This window comes from Nanorana parkeri, unplaced genomic scaffold (genome assembly GCF_000935625.1).
Source record: "Nanorana parkeri isolate BGI_ZX_2015 unplaced genomic scaffold, ASM93562v1 scaffold10, whole genome shotgun sequence".
NCBI lineage: Eukaryota > Metazoa > Chordata > Amphibia > Anura > Dicroglossidae > Nanorana > Nanorana parkeri.
In genome coordinates this window covers 3,243,643-3,265,243 of record NW_017306278.1, presented here as the reverse complement: position 1 = coordinate 3,265,243, position 21,601 = coordinate 3,243,643, and the positions used below count along the sequence as shown (strand labels likewise).

Genomic DNA, 21,601 nt, shown 5'->3' with positions numbered 1-21,601 from the left:
GGAAGCTGGCGATTATTCTGGTAAAGCCCATTACAAGACAAACATCTTATGAATACCAAAACTCTAACGCGCTTTACACACACGAGCGCCAACTCCCCAGCACCTTCCTCTATCTTTATTCACTTTCTATTTCTTGTAAACCTTTTTGCCATGGAGGAAGCTGGGAGAGCTAAAATAAAATGACTGATATCAAAGGTTACTTACCTGAGATTAGAGGAGAGGCTTTACAAGTCTTGTGGTGCTGACTCTGTTGAGTGCCGATGGTACTTTAACTACGTCAGCACTGCCAGGTGGGCAATCAATCTGCTATTGCTCAAGGAACCCCTAGAAAAATTTTAAGGAACCCCAGTCCTATGTGGGCTGCTCTCTTTTCCCAAGGATCAGCTGTTTGCAACAATACTCCCTGTCCCTGAATCCACGCAATACCTGGTCAGTAGTCTTGAGGTCAGGGGCTCGCCCACTAGTCATTGTTGGTTACACGGAATGGTATGCACACAAGTTGCACAGCCAGTGGACAATCCAAGGAATGGTGCACAATCGACCCGAACCCACCCAGTAATATCCTTTATTATACAGGTCAAAAGTCTAATTTCTTTAGACTTTAAAATGAAATTCATACAGTGGTTATATTTCTGACTGTTCAAAAATTGGTCAGGAGCTTCTGAAACTCCGACATATCAAAGGTGGCTGCAGAAGCAATCTCAAAAATGGCATCACCAAGAGAATCATACGCCGAGTGATGCGCTAGTTCATCCAGAAGTGACATCCCACCACCAGGACTCCCATCGGCCTGGAGAGAGTCCACTGTGCACAGGGCAGAGGATACCGTGAGAATGGGCACAGGCTGCTTTAAAGGTACATATCTATTATTGGGGGGGGAGAGATATTACATCACACCGAAGAATAAGGGTGGGAAAGGGGAGTAAGACTTATTAAATATTTGCTATGCTGCCTCTGTAGAGTTCAGCTTTCATCCAACTGTTATGTAACTTTGGCATTGTGTATGAGGGAATTCCGCAGGTCGCTGCCTTAGGAACTGAAGCATTGTAGAAGTAAACGCAGAATGCTAATAAACCTAACAATTTAACTAAATTGTTCCTTAATCTAATTACCTGCATATCCAGGAAAACAATCTCATCAGGCAGGAATTCAATAAACAGATGGTTCTGTGATAAATACATGTATGAGGCCTGCACGAGCATAACATGCAAATTCAGCATTACCTTTAAAGAAAACGTAGCAGAACAATGACACACACAACGTACTTGTAACTAACCGTGTTCTATTTTTTGGGGGGGCTTTTCAGATTGACAATGGCTTTGCAAGCTAACTGTGCCAAACACGTTCTTGCCATCTCGTAAGTAGTGGTGGCAGTGAGCATCAGCTAGACTCCATAATTGCTGCCCTGTTTAAATGCCCCTACAGGCATCAATTATGGACAAAGACAAAGCCAGTCCTGACACTACCATATTTTGAAGGGAGGAAATGCTCAGTGGTCCATCCATGCTGCTTACAAGACCAAATGCTGGAGTGCTGGCCACGATTACCTGGCTCAGCCTCCTAAGAGCCAGGCAGAGATCACATGACCTCTATTTAAGATGATGCATATCTAGTCAAGTTGGAAAAAGACCATTGAGTTCAGCCAATAAATAAAAAAGGGGAAGCACAGAATGGCTTTGTCTTAAAAAAATTCAAGTGGACTGGTCATTGAAAAGCCATTCTTGAACTCCAATTCAATGACTTTGCCTAGGCAGAGATGATATCATCAATCTGGTACAGGCAGAGGAAAGCATTTCCCCAGTCTCCTCTCCCCCCCCCCTGTGATCAGTCTGCTGCATTGTAAAAAGATCTGTGTCAGGCATTTGTGAACACAGTCAAGAACTGCACAGGCAGGGGTGTCCCGAGGCCGGGTGTCACCCGGAGCAGATACCGGGTGACACCCCGCCGTGACGTTGTCGCGCATGCGTGGTTAACTTTTTTATACTTGCTGGTGGCCATCTTAGAGAGAGAGGAGGTGATGTTCACTCAGCGGGACAAGGTATGCCGCCGGGTCCCCTCCTCTCTCCTGCAGCTGTCATGACCGAGTGTCTGACTTTTCAGAGGGGGGTGACACCAAAATTACTAAGTCATTTTGGTGTCACCCCTCCAATGGTGTCACCTGGGTATGGGCCGCACCCCCCTTGTGACGCCACTGTGCACAGGCACCAGAATTGTGTCGTCTCTGAGCCAGAATCTACATCCAGGAAGTGCATGGTGACCTTGTATGATGCCTGAACAAAGATGGATCCCCCCTTCTGGAAATAAAAGTAGATGAAAGCATTGTCAGGGGTAGTGCTGTGATCTCTGTGAGGGTCTCATACACCTGAAAGTGTTACACTGACACATTGCTTAGCATGCTGCCCTTTAGATGAGAAAATAGCTGATGCTAGGTCCCCTTTAAGAAGTCAGCGGATGACCTAAACCCACCAGACCCCACTCATATCAATTTTTGGTGGAATGGCCGTTTAAGGAAAACAAACATATATTGGAGTAGTAGAAACATATACAGGATGTAGAATATTTTGGTGAACCTCCAAGCAATAAATGAATGAAGACAAATTCAGTACAGCCCTGGTCCTGAGGACAAGAACAGATAAGAATCTGAAGGCTGTGCCAAATAAAATAAAACAGAAATCGCATCAAGGTAATTATGAAAGGCGCAGCAGCGGTGAGCAGGAAGCTCACAGAACCGGGATGAGGTCAAATATAAAATGAGGAGAGTCTACTACTCATTGAACTCTGATCACCCCGTACGTTGTCGGCCGCGTACAGCAGGGAGTGTGAATCAAAGGTTGAAGGGACACTCCGCTCAGTCGTGCCAATTCTGCCCTAAGAGGACATAGCCTGCAGGCTGAGAGGCTCCAACTGCCCTGCCTTCAATCCTCTGCTCCAGGTTGTTTCCGTTTCCCATAGTTACTTATATAAATGGCCCTGTATAGAGTCAGAGTAAATGCCATCACTCCATTCAAATGCGGTATTCCTCAACTTTTGTTTCCTGGCTCCTGTCCATCTTGCGGTCTCTGTGTTTCTACATCTCATGTTGTGTTTCTATCTATAATATCAGCAGGAAGCAAGCAGAGTGCCGGGTGCAAAGATATGTCTGCATTAAAATATGAAAAGGTTCATAAACTTTCATAAAGAATAATAAAATTGCACTCACAAGGAGACAGAAGTGGCTGCGCCCATCATAAGCCTGCAGAGAACTGGGGCCCTCCGTGGCTGTGAGTGAGGAGAGGACTCCATTCTGGATGTCTATAGGATGTAATGCGGCAGACAAGAGCGGCAAGGGGCCAAGGGGAAAGAGCACCCGAAACGCAATGCCATGTTACCCTACAACCCAGAAGTTAGGCTTGCTCTGAGCTGACAGGATGCTGATGCTCTTCAGCATTTGGCCCATTTGCCACATTACATTCAGTAGAGATCCAGGACGGATTCTTCTTAATTCAAACGATGGCCCAATCAACATTAAAGAGCACAGATGGCCGAAACTCCACTGCCACTATTGTATTCTGACCGCTGGTGTTCATGGCAGTCCTTTTAGCTTCCAATGACCAATGTTGACCAGCCCTTGCAAGGGCAATCAGTCAATGACCGCTCTGGCAAATGAGAATCTCTTCCTTCTTCCAGGACGGCATCAGAGGAAGGCTCAGAAGAGAGAGTGAACAATGACCGCTCCTCATTGTGAGCATGATGTTGCTCTACAGCCTCTGGGATTGTGTAGTGAAGTTTCCAAGTGTCAGGACTGTTATATCTCCTGGCTTGGGCAGCGGGTGAGGGTCATCCTTGCCGCTAAGTGCACTGGATACCAGGAGGTTGTGAGTTAGTTCACCTTTTCATTGCTTATCAAAAGGTGAACTAACCCTTTAATGAAATCTCTTCAAGGCTGTAACAGACACCAGTCCTTTACCTGGGAACCTCCAGCAGACGGAATGATACATGTGACCAGATTAGCGACCAGATTTTCCAGGGAGACATTCAGATTGTCCACATAGACGGTGTAGATCAGCCCGAGGCAGGCCTGCAAACAAGAGAGAGGATATGACATCAATCATCATCATATGGTTTATTTAGCAGATCAAATGGAAGCAAATAAGAGAAGTTCATGGTTGGGGTTTACATAGACTATCATTTAATATCTACCCGGTGTTCAGTTTTAACTTCCTTTGATGCATTAACATTGTAACAGCTTGTAACATCTCTAACCCACATTTCTATAAAGATACAAGAAATCATTTTATATATCACTAGTAAAATTATTAAAGCTGAACTCCATTCGCAGGCAAAGGATATAAATCCACTTTGTGTACACCAAATGCCTGTGCTAACCCAGGCATTACCTTAAAAAAGTAGCAGTGACATCATCATTGTGCTGTACAGAGCCTGTGCAGGGAACAGAGCTGAGGGAGGGACCTAGCAGGCTCCACCCACTACAGGTTGCCTGTAGAAAACTACCGGACGGGACAAGACCAGTCACCCTGCACCCAGGAGAGAGAGCAGCAGTGAGCGGTCTTTATTACAGGAGGGGGGCGGAGACAAGACCAGTCACCCTGCACATGGAGAGAGCAGCAGTGAGCGGTCTTCATTACAGGAAGGAGCAGAGGCGAGACCAGTCACCCTGTACAAGGAGAGAGCAGCAGTGACCGGTTTTTATTACAGGAGGGGGCGGAGACAAGACCAGTCACCCTGCAGGAGAGAGAGCAGCAGTGAGTGGTTTTCCTTAGATGAAGCTTCACATTGGATTGCTGCACAGATCTGGAAGAAGCTCACCAAAATTCCAGTAAGAATATGCATAGTTCTTGTTTTTAGATCAGGGTAGACGAACGTCCGCCCTCCAGCTGTGGCAAAACTAGAAACCCCATCGTGCATCTGCCTCTTAGAGTCATGTCTGTGGTCATTAAGAGTCTTGCCATGCCTTTTGGGACTTGTGGTTCCACAGAAGCTGGAGGGCTGACGTTTGGCTACCCTTGATCTAGGCGATACTTGCTTATTCCAGAGCTCAGCTTTAAACAATGGAAACTATAGCCAAAATGAGGCAGATACCAGCCAGCCAATACTGGATGGCACATTGCTTTTTTTTAACTGGTTCAAGGGCTGCGAGTAGGAGGGGGGTGTATGTGTACCCCAAAAATACTTGTATGACATCTGCTGGGCGATCCCAAAATGCACCTGAACGCCTGTCAGTGAGAAATATCATAACACATGTGCCGAGCTAACATATGTCGAGCACCTGTTCCAAACCGCACACAGCCGTGTCCCTCTCCGAGCCAACGAGCGTGGAACGCCGCGGAGGAATCTGCAAACTTGTTCAGGGAAATGCTAAATAATATTAAAGTGCTCCATCTATTTGCTTACTCTTTGGTAAGTCAAAGGCGCAGATTAAGAACAGATGGTTGTTTTGCATGAACGCTGTGATAAAAAGTGACAGTAAAGAGAAAGACCAGATGTGAGGGAGTACAACGGAAAATTCACTATTGGTAAAATCATGTAATACAACGTATAGAATTGCGATAGGAGCCATTCTGTAATTTCATATTTTTCCATTCTATTTGATATCAAGATATGATCTCTCGCTGCCATAAATTCCCCACCTCGCAATCATTGTAACAGTTTTCAGCAGGCTGTCTCAGAATGCCCCTACTCCTGTAACAAGCTCGAGCTTGGAAACAGTTGGGAATGAGTAAGAACTTTGTTTGGGGGAGATATTTCTTCACTTCCTGTTGTAGCAAGAAGTAGGAGCAGATCCGTCTGAAGAGGGGATATCTCTTCCTAGATGGTTGTCACCAGAACAGGTGTCCCTATTGGAAGACTTGCCCTCATTTCCCTTTATGAGTTACAATTTAAAAATGTTTTGTGTGTATCGGCTTGGATGCAGCTGCTCGGCCATGGAAACCCATTCTATGAAGCTCTCTACGCACTGTTGTTGTGCCAATCTGAAGGCCACACCAAGTTTGGATGTCTGTAGCTATTGACTCTGCAGACAGTTGGCGACTTCTGCGCACTGTGCGCTTCACCATGCGCTGACCCTGCTCTGTCATTTGACGTGGCCTACCACTTCCTGGCTGAGTTGCTGTTGTTCCCAGTTGCTTCCACTTTGTTATAATCCCAGTAACAGGTGACCGTGGAATATTTAGTAGCAAGGAAATTACAAGGGACACCTGAATCCAATGATACTTTTGGCAATATAGTGTATATATACATACACAGCATATATCTCTATATATACACACAAATATAAACATAATATAAGTTTAACGTCAGGCAGTAAACTTTTTACGGAAGCTTTCAAAAACTATGACCTTGCTCCCGAACCGGTTCTTCACCATCAGCGACACATAAAAATAAAACAGAGGTATACAGTTTGCTTCCTGAATACAAAACAAAAATTTGTTGTCGAGAGATGAAAAGTCCGATTTTGGTAAGTGTCCCGAACTCACCCTGAAGATCTCAGGATAATCCAATCTGGAGACGAGCACCAAACATTTCGGAGCAAAAATCTGTGCGGGTTGAATCAAGCCAGAATCCTCGTCATCGCTGTGATCGTGCTTTGTTCCCTAGAAAAAGAAGAAAATAATAATATAACTATAAGTATATTTTAAACCCCTCAAGCCATAAAGAAAAGTGATTTATAGATAAGATTATAATTTAATAACCAAAATACAATTGTCTACTACAGTTTGCAATGGATAGGTTGCATTCTCAGTGATGTCACCGGTCTCTAGTGAATCGATAGGATACATTCTCAGTGATGTCACCGGTCTCTAGTGAATCGATAGGATACATTCTCAGTGATGTCATGGGTCTCTAGTGAATGGATAGGATACATTCTCAGTGATGTCACTGGTCTCTAGTGAATAGATAGGCTGCATTCTCAGTGATGTCACTGGTCTCTAGTGAATGGATAGGCTGCATTCTAAGTGATGTCACCGTTGTCTAGTGAATGGATAGGCTGCATTCTCAGTGATGTCACCAGTCTCTAGTGAATGGATAGGATACATTCTCTGTGATGTCACTGGTCTATAGTAGATGGCTAGGCTGCATTTGCATTGATGTCACTTGACTCCAGAAAACGGATAGGATGTGATATTGGTGACATTACATTCTTAGGGCAGTCAGAGGGCTATATTTTCATATTCATCTACACAAAATGACTGCTTCCCAAGGCATTAGATGACAGGTGCACTTTAAAATCGTGAAGACAGAAATGTACAGAATGTAAGTTTTCTGTTTCATCAATCTTAGAGGAAGGACAGAAATTGAACGCTACTGCCACAAACACAGCCCGGACGCCAGACAAGATCTGGTTAATAGTGACCCCCCTGCATATGAATACATATGTTATTGTAGGAAGATTTATTGATATTTAAAAGTCTGGAATGAGCCGGAAGATTTATCGGTGTCTGAGCTTGGAGCAGAACTAAAAGGCCTTTGTTGCCGCATGGCTGATTTGATCTCTTTGGTTCAGGACGCTGGCTGCCCTCTCCTGACAAGGAGGAATAATTCACATTTAATACGGCCATGTCGCCTCTTGTCAGGACAGTATGTTAGAAGTGGCAGGGAGACGTGTAATGTACCGGGAAGAGGGAGCAGACAGTGTTTTATCTGTTCCACACATTTACAGATCTGATCCATCATGTCCGCATACCCGGCTTGGGAAATAGATGAGACTTGTACTGTAAGAAAGAATGTCTGAGAAATCTGCAACTGGCCAAACTGGATTGGAGCACAGATGGTCCATTGGGGGGAGCAACCCATAACAGCCAATAAGGTATAAAGGACCAGCTCACCCAAAATGACTACAGTATTTAGTACAGTTGGAGCGTCATCGCTCGGACCACGCGGCGCGTATCCCAGGCAACGCCGGCGCTCTACAGTGACGTCACCCGCCGGATTCCGAGCCAGGACATAGCCCCTGCAAGGGCGAAGAGACACCGCAGCCCGCCGCGCGAGGCCCACACCTCTACACTGCCGCAGACTGACCTTACTCTCCATACCATCAGGTAAGAGCCCCCTTCTGCCAAGGTAGCCGGGACCCCTGGACTCCTCCAGCCTCCCCGTACCTCTCCAATGCTGCCCTGTCTTTGCCAGACAAAAGTCCACAACCCTGGGTCAGCATTCTCACCCCCAGCTTGCTACTGCTGTACACCAGGGGGGGCCACCATCTGGCGCCAGCTCACGTGCAGGAGGATGGTTGCCTTCCCTGAGTGATGGAAGGGAACCTTGGCCAAGAATCGGATGGGGGTCAGATAGGGAAGCCCTGCATGCGCCGCAGCAGGTAATCCTGGAGTAGGTCCCGACGCATAGCAGGGTAGGCTCAGCCCTAAGGCAAACAAACATGAGCCCTGAAAACAACAAACATTACGATGTCCCCGTGTAGCCGGCGGAAACACAAAAAAACTGACTTGGGATGGAAGGAGGAGTCTATTTATTTAATGTGGTTGGTGTGTTTCCTGTTGCAGGTAGGCGGAGCCTATATCTCGATGGCTGTCCTGGAAGATGACTGGGGAAAACATAACATTTCGGAACCTCGCAAGGTCCCTTCATCAAAGATGGAAGGACTGACGAAGAGACCATGCATTGTCCATGGTTCCAAAACTTTGCATTTTCACGCCATGCTGAAGGAATACCATTAAAGACGGTTAGCGGACAACACATCTACTATACTGTGGCGCCATCTATCAGCTGTTCCAGCACCTGATGAATTTGGGGGTACATCAGTACAGTGTGTGAAGGAGATATCGCTAAGATCTATATCAGCTGGCATGGGGACCCCTCCACCCAAGAGTAGGTGTCCATGAAAGCCTGGGCTGAGAGGATGTGAGCTGAAGGACACTTGGCATTATTCAACCCAGAAGAAGAGCAGCGCTTCAGCATGCAGGAGAATATAGAGGGCAGTGCAGGAGCATTGCAGCCTTTTAAGTTGTTTTGGAAGGAAAAGCAAAGAACAAAAGTGGAGATGCGTCTGCGGAGGCCCTCATTCAGTGTCTGTGAAGGTCCTCATTCAGTGTCTGCGGAGGCCCTCATTCAGTCTCTGTGAAGGTCCTCATTCAGTGTCTGCGGAGGTCCTCTCTGCGGAGGTCCTCATTTCGTCTCTGCGGAGGTCCTCATTTAGTGTTGCTATGCATCACCTGCACTCCATGCAGCGTATATACTGTAGATCATAGAGTACATGCAGTACTCTAAGTGATGACGCGGATGGCACCTTGTGTACTCAAGGATGTATGAGGAAGTCAAAAGCACTCATAAAATCTAAATGAATTTATTGTCACATGAGTCAAACATCTTGGGGCCATGAGGGGTCCCTTCCTCAGGGTGATATAGTGATAAATGAAAGCCATTTCCTGATGTCTTTGGATTTTGTGAGCACTGGTGACTTCCTCATACATCCTTGTTAAAGTTTTTCATCCGTGTCATGGTATATCTGTAAAAAATAAGTCAAGGCAACTGGACTTGTTGTATTTGTCTTGAAGATGTTCCGCTGGTCATCCGACCAGCTTTATGAATTCTGAATTGAGAAACCTAGTCGGATCACCAGCAAAATATTGTAATTTAAAATACAGAAAGTCCACTCGCCTTGATTTATTTTTTTACAGATATAAGTGGAGATGGCCTTGAAATCACCTAACCGTTACCTTCTTCTCTCATGGGGTCAGTGGTGGAAGTCTCCACCCTGGGGTTTGCAGGTATATACACCTGTCATTAGGGATGCACCGATACTGGTTTTTCGGTATTCAGTTCCAGTACTGACATTTATCGTACACGTCGATACCGCAAGTCCCATTAAGGTGTAATGACTCGCCACCCGGCTTCCCGATTAGCAGGGAAGCCGTCTCCATCCTCCTTCGTCACCAGGGGATGAGGGAGCATGAAGCAGGCTTTCTGGCCAATCAGAAAGCAGGGGGGCGTGTTATGACACGCTGCCCAGCTTCCCGATTGGCCGGGAAGCCACCTCCATGCTCCCTCGTCACAAGTGTCATTACACAGCTCCCAACTTCCTGATTGGCTGGGAAGCCGGCTCCGTGCTTTCATCTCCTTGTGACGAGGGAGCATGGAGCCGGCTTCCCGGCCAATCAGGAAGCAGTGCTGCGTGAAATCACTCGCTGCCTGGCTTCCTGATACCGGAAGCTTAAAGTATCGGGCCAGGCATCGGAGCATTTGGGTAAGTACGAGTACTCGCCAAATAAACCTGGCACTGATACTAGTATCAGTAATCGATGCATCCCTACCTGTCATGTCAATCCCACTCTCCCACCTCGACTTTACATTGTAGAGAATGTACATAAAGGAAAGGCAAGAGCAGATGTTGGGAACTACCTCCAGGAGATCTCCCCTGGTGTCCTAAGAGATGTAAAAGAAGCAGAACCTACAACTTGTACCTTCAAGAGTTTTTTTCTCGGTGGCCTACACCTTTAAGATCACAATGGTGGTAAACCACAAGCTGACCTCATCCTGTGAACATTTTATAAGCTCTCGAATCTCCTGCTATCTGAAGATCGCGGCCTGCCGGGGTCGGAGATAATATGGGTGTAATATATCTCTCGTCCTGTCTCATGACTGTGAAATATGTTACTCTGTGAGCACTACAAATCCTTGTAATGAGGGGGGACCTTTCACAGATAACACGGCAGATCCCCGTAATACATTATGGAAAGGATTCCAGGCCCAGGAGACAACAGAGGAGGTAAAAGAGTGAAATCAGATCCTTCATGTAACAGAAGACGGTGCGAGGGGCAAGCCTTGGCTCTGGTGGAATTCCCATGAGGTGTAACGCACCCTCTTCACTGCTACAACCGATAATGAATGGCAGATTCTCTTGCTCTGTGGTGGCCAATTAAATATTCACCTACATTTCTTCGAGTGTATAGAGGCCGAAGAACAACAATGTCACACACACTCACCGGCGAACTTTATCAGGTACACCTTGCTAGTATAGGGTTGGACCCATTTTGTCTTCAGAACTGCTTTCATTCTTCGTGGCATAGATTCAACAAGGTGATGGAAACATTCCTTAGAGAGTTTGGTCCATACTGACATGATGGCATCACACAGCTGCTGCAAATTTGTCAGCTGCACATCCATGATGCGAAGCTCCACCAGCCTGAACCGTTGATACAAGGCAGGATGGATCCATGCTTTCATGTTGTTTACATCAAATTCCGAGCCGACCATCAGAATGTCGCAACAGAAATCGAGACTCGTCAGACCAGGCAACTTTTTCCAATCTTCCATTGTCCAATTTTGGTGAGCCCTTGCAAATTGTAGCCTCCGTTTCCTGTTCTTAGCAGACAGAAGTGACACCCGGTGTGGTCTTCTGTGGCTGTAGCCCATCTGCTTCATGATTGGACATGTTGTGCATTCAGAGATGTTCTTCTGCATTCCTCGGATGTAACGAGAGGTTATTTGGAGTTACTGTTGCCTTTCTATCATCTCAAATCAGTCTGCCCATTCTCCTCTGACCTCTGACATCAACAAGGTGTTCTTGCCCAGAGAGCTGCCACTCACTGAATATTTTCTCTTTTTTTGGACCATTCTCTGTAAATTCTAGAGATGGTTGTGGGTGAAAATCCCAGTAGATCAGCAGTTTCTGAAATACTCAGACCAGCCCGTCTGGCAGCAACAACCATGCCACATTCAAAGTCACTTAAATCCCCTTTCTTCCCCATTCACATGCTATGTTTGAACTTCAGCAGAATATCTTGACCATGTCTACATGCCAAAATTTAATGAGTTACTGTAATTGGCTGATTAGATATTTGTGTTAACGAGCAGTTGAAGAGGTGTACCTAATAAAGCGGCCAGTGAGTGTAAACTTCCTCTTTGGATTGAATATTCTTAGTAGGGATGCACCGATACCGGCATTTTACCGTGTTTCCCCGAAAATAAGACACTGTCCTATATATTTCTTTGCCCCCCAAAAAACACACTAGGTCTTATTTTCAGGGGAAGTCTTTTTTTTGTTAACCTCTTGCCGTCCGCCCGTAGTAAAAAAACGGACGGACGGCACTGCTGCATTTGCGTGTTGCCGTCTCCAGACGGCAATTATTTTCTGCTCGCGGGCACGCACGGGCAGAAAAGACCCGACCATTAAACACACCCGTTACTGGGTGTTTGACATATAGGCGATCAGCGGGTCCATAGCCCGCCGATCGCCTATACGTGCTCGTTCGTGTGTAATGACTCGCTGTCCGGCTTCCTGATACCGGACGTATCGGCCTAAGCTTTGGAACATTTGGCCGATTACGAATACTCGCCCAAATACTCGGCATCGGCACTGATACCGATACTAGTATCGGTTTCGGTGCATCCCTAGTGCTTAGGATTTTTTTTCTCATAGGGTTGTATATCCTTAGGGCATTTTGGTTTTAGATTGAATGTTATGGTGTTTTCTCTACCGAACAGTTGTTCGAATGTTCTTAAATGATGTTGCCTCCAGCTTATAGCTAAGCCTACGGCTTATATTCATCAGAAATCCATAAAATAGAATTTGAATTATTTAAGGATTAGAAAACTTTTCGCTCATATTAAAAACATTTGCATGGGTATCTTGTGCGTTGGATGGTGTCAGAACCTAGAGGAAGCACTTACACCGTCCATCATGACGTAGTGCTCGGGCCTTGCAATTAGCCAACAGACCAAAACATGGTCACATGGTAGTAGGTCACATGATCCCCCATACCCAAAAGTACCCAGTATTTTGTGCTGGTAGAGGCAAGATCAGCAGGGGAGCGCTGGATGAGCTGAGTCTCAGTGGGTTGGGGCTGGTTCACAGACACCGTCACCTTGCCCTGAGACTGTCCCCTCTTTGCCTTTTCAAGGTGGAGTTGGGCTTTAGCTCTACAGCAGCCATGTTTTTGCATTGACTGGTGGCTGTGATTTCCTCTATTCAGTTGGTCTGGACAGTCGCAGCACAGCGTGGAAGATTCCAGAATCCCCTCTTTATACACATGTGCACCGGCTGTTGGATTTTAGCGGGACACCTGACCCCATGTAGCAAGAAAACAGGAACATTTATCAAAGCGGGAGTCAGATGCGTAATCCTGCCGGCAATTAATGGCGTTCCCTTCTCCGCGCTCCGAGCAATGTTTTACCAACGTTGCTAGCAACAAAAGACTTGTGTAAATGACAAACGACAGTTATGAATTCCCATCCGGAAGGAGCTTTGTTAATGATAATTCAGCTCTTGCAATGTGATGGAAATAAGCGCCACGTACATTCATATTTAAAGGGGAAGCACACAGAGCTATTCTGAGTTACAACTGCTATACTGATTCAATTTTCATATGACTTTCACATCATACGTGCACGCTCTTCCGGATTATAGTATCTGGGCTGAAACAGCATTTTCTACATTTGCCACTAGAGGGAGCTCTTGGTGTTTCAGGGCAATTATCTGCTCTTTCTTAAAGCAACTTTCTGTCCAAATCAGCTACATCCAGGGCTGCAACCAACTAATCGATAATAATCCATTATGAGAATAGTTGTCAACTATTATCGATTAGTTAGTTGCAGGGAGGAGAGAGAGAGGAGATGGGGAGAGAGAAAGAGAGAGAGGGGGGAGAGAGAAAGAGAGAGAGGCGGGAGAGAGAAAGAGAGAGAGGGGGGAGAGAGAAAGTTCCCCCTCAACAAGGGACTTTAAAGCAGACATTCTATAATTTTACAAGTCTGCATAGATAAGAAGAAAGTATTACAAATTTCTGTAACTTTTATCATTCAAAAGCCATCATGAGCTCCAGTCAATGAGTTTGCCTAGGCTGGGATGATGTCATCAGGCTGCTGCAGGCAGGAGGAAGCATTACCTCAGTCTCCCCACCCCCAGTGATCAGCATGCTGCAGGCAGGAGGGAGAATTTCCTCAGTCTCCCCTCCCCCAGTGATCAGACTGCAACATTATAACTTTGTAGTAAGTCACAAGGTGAGAGGCTGCAGGCAGGGGCTGAGATCTGTCAGACATTTGTAAACACAGCCCAGAACTGCACAGACACCAGGATTTACATGATTGTGTCATCTCAGTCCAGGAAGAAGATGGTGACCCTGCAAGATGCCTCTCCAAAGATGGCAGCATCCTTCCGCAGAGAAGAGCAGATGAAGGCATTGTCAGGGGGAGCCCTGTGATCTCTGTGAGAGGTAACACATATCTGGAAGTGTTACATTGACACATTACTCGGCATTCACTTAACATGAATAATGTATCTGATGACAGGCGCACTTTAATCCTGAAGATGTCACATGACTGTGATTGGGTGGAGGCATGGCGAGGAATGGCGAGGCTGAGAATCGTTCCCTTTACCTCTCTCACGGTGCAGATGTTTCATTTCCATCCATCTCTTCTGTTCCCAATCATGAGATGTTTCCAACCTTAATTCATTTGCCGGCCAGAAAGATAACCGGACACCATTTTTCCACGCTGCAGAATCACCCAGCCGGGTCCGGGAAAGCAGCGAGGGGCGGCGCGCCAAGCTGAGGGTGTTTCATTATACGCGAGTACCTGTTCTATGTCACACAACAAATGCCGCACGCCGGTACTGGGAAACTAAATCGGTGCACTATACTGTAAATGGAAAGAACTCCAATCATGACGGTCTGGACTTTATATGCAAAAGTATCGCCGGGCACCACATCAAATATGTAAGAGCGTGATTGGTGGAGAGCTGCCAGTCATTCCTTCATGCCGACTCCACATCCAGAACGGTTTATAGCGCAGACACAGCCCAGAATGCAGAGTTATTTATCCGGAATGAACACAACTGTCTCAAGACTGTTAGCTCTCATCAGTGTAAGATATTGAAGCTGCATGCATGAAGAGCCAACCGACCTTTCTGTATGAATCGGCTGAATACCCTCCAGCTGCACCAAAACAAAAGGTGTGCAGTCTTAAAGGAGAACAATGGGGTCAGGGCTTTTCCCCATAGTTCTCCTTAGGGTAACGGGAGGACACAAACTAGCGTCCTCCCGTCACCCAAAGCTCAGTATGCCGTGAGCTACAGCTCGCGGTATACTGAGACGCCGCGGCTGAAGCGGATCCCGACAATTATGTCTGGATCCGCCCAGCTGCGTGAGTGACAGCTGGCTCTGCCTATCTAGAGGCAGAGCCAGCTGTACCCGCCCCCTCCCCCGTCCGTTCTGCCAGTCACGACTTTCGTTATGCGATGGTTGTAAGGTAAATAAAATCTCGTACGATCGGCACATCTTGGACAGGCAGATCGTACTTGTGATCATCTCATGCCCTCCCCGCTGAGGGGCGGGCTTCCGATGATTCCGATGCTGAGCGGGCAGTGTGCGCTTGCGCACACCGGCCCATTCGGCACTTGTCTTCTGAGCACACCACCAACCCGCCGAAAATCGTACGATTTTCGGCAGGTTTTCAGGAATGCTCGGAAGACAAAAGACGTGCGACCGTACAGTAGAAACGGTTGCACGCCTTCCATACACCTGGCGATAATCGTACGATAATCGGCAGGTGTATGGGCACCTTTACAATTGGGTCTCTTTACAGACTAGAAAAGCCTGTCCCCTGCCAGCATGCTGCAGAGAAGGACTCTTGTTCTGTATGTGAAAGCAGTGGTCTCTCTGCAGAGGTCCGACATGCCCTTTACTGCATCACCCCTAGAGCTTTTCAATCAGCGTGATTTCTTTTTAAGTTGTTAGGGAATGGTCAACACCTCAACCAGGTTATAATTTGCGGTCTGTCCAGATGGGGAGATTTTTCTTCACTTTCTGTCCTGGAGACACAACAGGAAATGAGAGGAAATCACTACAAAGTGGGGGAATTCCCTCCTTAGCTGTCAGGAAAGGTGTCCCCATTGGTTGACTTACCCCACCTCTTGCTCTGGTGACAAATGTTCAGAGTAACTGAAATAGGGCTACAACTAATTATTATTTTCATAACCGATTAGTTGTCCGATTATTTTTTCGATTGGATAAAAAAATAAAATAAATACCATCCTTAATTTAAAATAAAGCACACAAATGTGTGTAAGTGTTACAAAGTTTGCTACAGAATAAAATTGCATGCACAATTTTTTGCAATAACACTGCAATGGAATGCAGAGCATTGCGGTACCTTGCGTTCCAGTGGGGGCGATCACACTGAGACTGGGAGGCGCGTTTGGGGTGCCATTGAAATGAATGGCACTGGAACGCACCTCCCGCAGCAGAATTTGTCAGGCCGCAGACGAAAATGGCTTTTTCCCACCTTTTAATAATAGTATTGTAAGCACATGGCGCTGGAATAGCTTCAGCCGGGAAAGACGGCTGCCAGGGGCAAGATTCCGCAGACGGCAGCTGAACGTAAATACAGCCGGTAGTGGGCAAGTGCAATAGCCAGCCTGCTATTGGCCATTTCACATTGCAATAGCCGGCTAGAAATTGCACCCGCCGACTGCTTGCTGTGCCTTCCTCCCAGCATGGAGGAGAGAGCTTGGGGATCCGACCAACTAATCGATAATAAGAATAGCTGACAAGTAGTCTCATTAAAGATTATTATCAATTAATCGATTAGTTGGTTGCAGCCCTAAACTGAAGTGAAAACTTGTTTCTAGATTTAGATGGAATGGAGAGGGATTAGAACCCCTGGTAAATTTTTTATTGCTGACCGTGTCCCCACCTTCCCTACTTGCCCAGGTGACTGTCATCACTGAGAGTGAATCCCAAATTTTAGGGTTGTAAGCAGAACATGAATAGGTGGGAGATCCCCCAATGGAGACACTAGTTCTAGTGACCTTGGTGACCACCTGGAACTTCCCTGTCTTGTGAGGGATTTCCTCTCACTTCCTGTTGTGGCTATTGGACTGAAGTATAGTGAAATCCAAAAAAAAACGATCTCCAAAACTCCAACAATCGAAAACTAAAAAAAAGAAGTTTGGGCATCAGTTCTACTTTATTGGATTTCCCCTGCCTCTGGGGGTCATGCCTGTGGCTGTTGAGTCTTGCAATGCCTCATGGGACTTGTAGTTCAACCACAGCTGGAGGGCCTGAGTTGCTCCCCCCGTGGCTGAAGCAATAAGACGCTGACTGGTGCACCAAATAATGGAAAATCCCAAAGTGCACACAAGTCACATGATCCGCAGCAAGTAAAAACATTTTCGGAAAACAAGTCTCACGATGTTAGTTTGTCCCCCACGCCCTATATACAGAAACCAAACGCTCAACACAACGCAGACTGGACGGTCAGCCGATACTTCGCACATTCCTCAAGCCGCTGTTCTACCCAATACATTCACATTATTCCAGTCCTGACGGCCTGTTGTTCATTAACTTATTCCTAGAATTGTTACATTTCAGCCTCTTGTTTTCCTCCTAGATGAGAAATCTATACATTAACTTTACTGAAACTAGATCTGTGCTTATAGCAGTACTCCAGGATGAGCCAATATTGTCACCAACTTTATTCTTCTTCAGTCTCCTGTAATAAAGACCACTCACTGTGGCTCGCTCTCCTTGTGCAGGGCGACTGGTCTTGTCTCTGCCCTATCCTGTAATAAAGACAGCTGACTGCTGCTCTCTCTCCTTGTGCAGGGTGACTGGTCTTGTCTCCACCCCCACCTGTAATAAAGACCGCTCACTGCTGCTCTCTCTCCTTGTGCAGGGTGACTGGTCTGGTCTCCACCCACTTCTGTAGTACTCTGCAGGCAGTCTGCAGTGGGTGGAGTTCCTCCCACAGCTCTGCTCTCTGTACAGGAGGAACCCAGCATGATGCCCTTGCTACTTCTACAAGGTAACAACTGGGTATTTGTAAAGGCATTTGGTGCACACAAAGTAGATATATTACTATACTAGAGCTGCAGCAAACGATTATTTTCAAAATCGATTAGTTAGCTGATTATTAAGTTCGATTAATCGGATAAACAATAAAATACATTTTTAAAAATGGCTCCAGTGATGGACTACTAGTTTGTATTGAAATGGGACTCCATCACAGGAGCAAGCTTGGAGCATTGCGCTGTATAATATATTATTGCTGGGATTTGTAGTCCTCTATACAGCTCAGTGCAGAATATCACCAGCTATATAGGAATACAACGAATCCCAGCAATACATTATATAATGTATTGCTGGGATTTGTATTCCTCTATAGCTGTTGGTACATTGTGCTGTATGATATACAGCACAATGTACCATCAGCTATAGAGGAATACAAATCCCAGCAATACATTATAGAGCACCATGTGTGGGAAAGTGCAGGCTTAGCTGACCAGTCTTCCAGCAACTTGCTTCTGAGATTGGACCTGTCTATTGGTGGCTGTCATCCCCCCACACCTGCTCCTCCTTACTACATCTCCCCGCGTCCCTGTGCCGATCGTGGATGTGGTCGGGCAGTGAGTGTAAGGCGGGGAGGAGGTGCTGTGTGAAGAGCGTGGATGCGGGCGGGTCTGGCAGCGACGAGCGTGAGGTGATGAGGAGGTGCAGCGCACAGCGTGTTTGGAGCCGTGAACAGGGCCAACTGATTGGAAGCCGATTAATCGATTATTGAAAAAGTTGACAACTTTTTCAATAATCGATTATAATCGATTATGTCGATTAGTTGTTGCAGCCCTATACTATACTAGCCATTGCAGTGCCAGGGTAGCCCCACTGCAAGGGGAAATATTCTTGTCCGGGGATATGCTTTAACCCTCAGCACGTCCATTCTGTATTCCTCAGAGAACAAGCAGATACTGACCTCTACAGTCACCCAGATCTGTCCAAACACAACATGGATTCCCGCACGTGCAAATACACCTGTTCCTGAACATGTTCACAGTCTACATGAGGCAAAGACACCCCGAAAGCCAATACACCAATGTAACAGAATCAGGATGAGACCACTCATTTATATAGAGGCAACATTGTCCGCAGCGCTTTGCAGAAAACACTGACCCACCAATACGAGTCCTGGCTCTCTGAGGAGCTTACAACCTATGTGAGATACAATGGATGACAATGACCCAAGTTGTCACCGGAACAGAAATACAGGGAAATGCTCCAGTGGGTACACCTGTTTCAGTGACAATTATCTAAGAAGGGAGGGGGAGGGGAAGGCCTTTCTACTGTTCTACTGTTCAAAGCCCATTTCGTGTGCACCTTACTGTACAACTGGTAACAAATTGTTGAGTGCGTTTGTCGTTTGTTTTGCTTTACCGATTTGGTGCAGCGACGCATGGGGTTTCTCAGCTGCCAATGGGATGTGCGGGATCCCTTGTGTGTTTCTGTACCTTTTAAGGAGGTGGGGCGTCCTCCTGACAAGCCTGCACCCAATTTGATATCTTCTGCCCCATGTGCTCCAAGATGGAGAATCTCATAGTTTAGAGTTAGGACCGCACTATAAGAGGTGCCTTGGCGCGGCAGTGCGGCTTACACATCCTTTGCAGAAGACGTGTATCCAAACCTCTGTCATTGTCCTTAGTGGTGAGACAAGTTGTTTTACATGCTAGTTTGTGAGTGTGCCATGATGCCTTTCTACTGTTCTGGAGGGGAAGGTGTGTCCCCCCAGATTAGAGGGATTTCTTCTCATTTGATGTGCTGTCTCTGGGACAGAAGGAATATGTGGAATCTCTGCGATGTATAGACAGGACGCAACACATTTGATAACGGTTTACGGTCAAGTATTTATAAACCCGTGTTATGGAAAGTGCGGATAGAGATGATGGTTATTGTTGAGATAACGCAGAGTTGTCCGAATGCCATAATCAAGCAACCAAAATAAGACGAGGCCAAAACACGTCATAAAAATAAGCAGAAACAGGCTGCTCAGGACAAGAGAAGGGAAAGAAATTGATGGACCGCTAAAAGATCAGCCATCACCTTGTGATTCCACGGGAGAGGACTACGCCAGAAAGATTGTGGATGACACCTGTGTCCACATGAGTGGTGCAATCTGGACAGAAATAGCACAAAAAAAAAACACAAAGAGAATTAAAAGAAACACATGTATGGTTTAGGAAAGGCGAGTCCCAGGTACAAGGGAAGGAGGCGTAAGAGATGGCACTACCCAATAGTAGGGTGTGAGAGAGGCGAGTGCTAGGTACAAGGGAAGGAGGAGTAAGAGATGGCACTTCCCAATAGTAGGGTGTGAGAGAGGCGAGGTCTAGGTACAAGGGACTGAGGAGTAAGAGATGGCACTTCCCAATAGTAGGGTGTGAGAGAGGCGAGTGCTAGGTACAAGGGACTGAGGAGTAAGAGATGGCACTTCCCAATAGTAGGGTGTGAGAGAGGCGAGTGCTAGGTACAAGGGACTGAGGAGTAAGAGATGGCACTTCCCAATAGTAGGGTGTGAGAGAGGCGAGTGCTAGGTACAAGGGACTGAGGAGTAAGAGATGGCACTTCCCAATAGTAGGGTGTGAGAGAGGCGAGTGCTAGGTACAAGGGAAGGAGGAGTAAGAGATGGCACTTCCCAATAGTAGGGTGTGAGAGAGGCGGGTGCTAGGTACAAGGGAAGGAGGAGTAAGAGATGGCACTTCCCAATAGTAGGGTGTGAGAGAGGCGAGTGCTAGGTACAAGGGACTGAGGAGTAAGAGATGGCACTTCCCAATAGTAGGGTGTGAGAGAGGCGAGTGATAGGTACAAGGGACTGAGGAGTAAGAGATGGCACTACCCAATAGTAGGGTGTGAGAGAGGCGAGTGCTAGGTACAAGGGAAGGAGGAGTAAGAGGTGGCACTTCCCAATAGTAGGGTGTGAGAGAGGCGAGGTCTAGGTACAAGGGACTGAGGAGTAAGAGATGGCACTTCCCAATAGTAGGGTGTGAGAGAGGCGAGTGCTAGGTACAAGGGAAGGAGGAGTAAGAGATGGCACTTCCCAATAGTAGGGTGTGAGAGAGGCGAGTGCTAGGTACAAGGGAAGGAGGAGTAAGAGATGGCACTTCCCAATAGTAGGGTGTGAGAGAGGCGAGTGCTAGGTACAAGGGACTGAGGAGTAAGAGATGGCACTTCCCAATAGTAGGGTGTGAGAGAGGCGAGTGCTAGGTACAAGGGACTGAGGAGTAAGAGATGGCACTTCCCAATAGTAGGGTGTGAGAGAGGCGAGTGATAGGTACAAGGGACTGAGGAGTAAGAGATGGCACTTCCCAATAGTAGGGTGTGAGAGAGGCGAGTGCTAGGTACAAGGGACTGAGGAGTAAGAGATGGCACTTCCCAATAGGAGGGTGTGAGAGAGGCGAGTGCTAGGTACAATGGACTGAGGAGTAAGAGATGGCACTTCCCAATAGTAGGGTGTGAGAGAGGCGAGTGCTAGGTACAAGGGAAGGAGGCGTAAGAGATGGCACACTGAGCCTAGGGTATACTGAGCCTAGGGTGACGGGAGGACACTAGTTTGTGTCCTCCCGTTACCCTAAGGAGAACTATGGGGAAAAGACTTAACCTCAAAGTTCTCCTTTAACTGAGGAATACAAAAAACAGGTCTCTTTCCCTGCCAGACTGTACCATGTGGCGGAGGTGTGTAAATATCAGAATTCGATGAGCAGAAACAGAAATAATTTTGCAGCTAAAACTGCTCCTATTTATGGATTTTACGTCTGCAATTATTCACTGGGGTTCAGCTTTAAATATAATTTTAAAATTATTACATTACTTGCTTCCTTTGCAAACCCCCCCCC

The 21,601-nt window shown here is 46.6% G+C and overlaps 1 protein-coding gene across 1 annotated transcript in view; it reads right to left on the bottom strand.

The window, feature by feature from the left end:
• The window catches only part of SBF2 (SET binding factor 2), a 301,018-nt gene that overhangs the window by 151,329 nt on the left and 128,088 nt on the right, over positions 1-21,601 (bottom strand). The window contains 2 exon segments of the mRNA XM_018555287.1: positions 3,947-4,057; positions 6,474-6,590. Coding sequence (XP_018410789.1) covers positions 3,947-4,057; positions 6,474-6,590 — 228 coding nt within the window.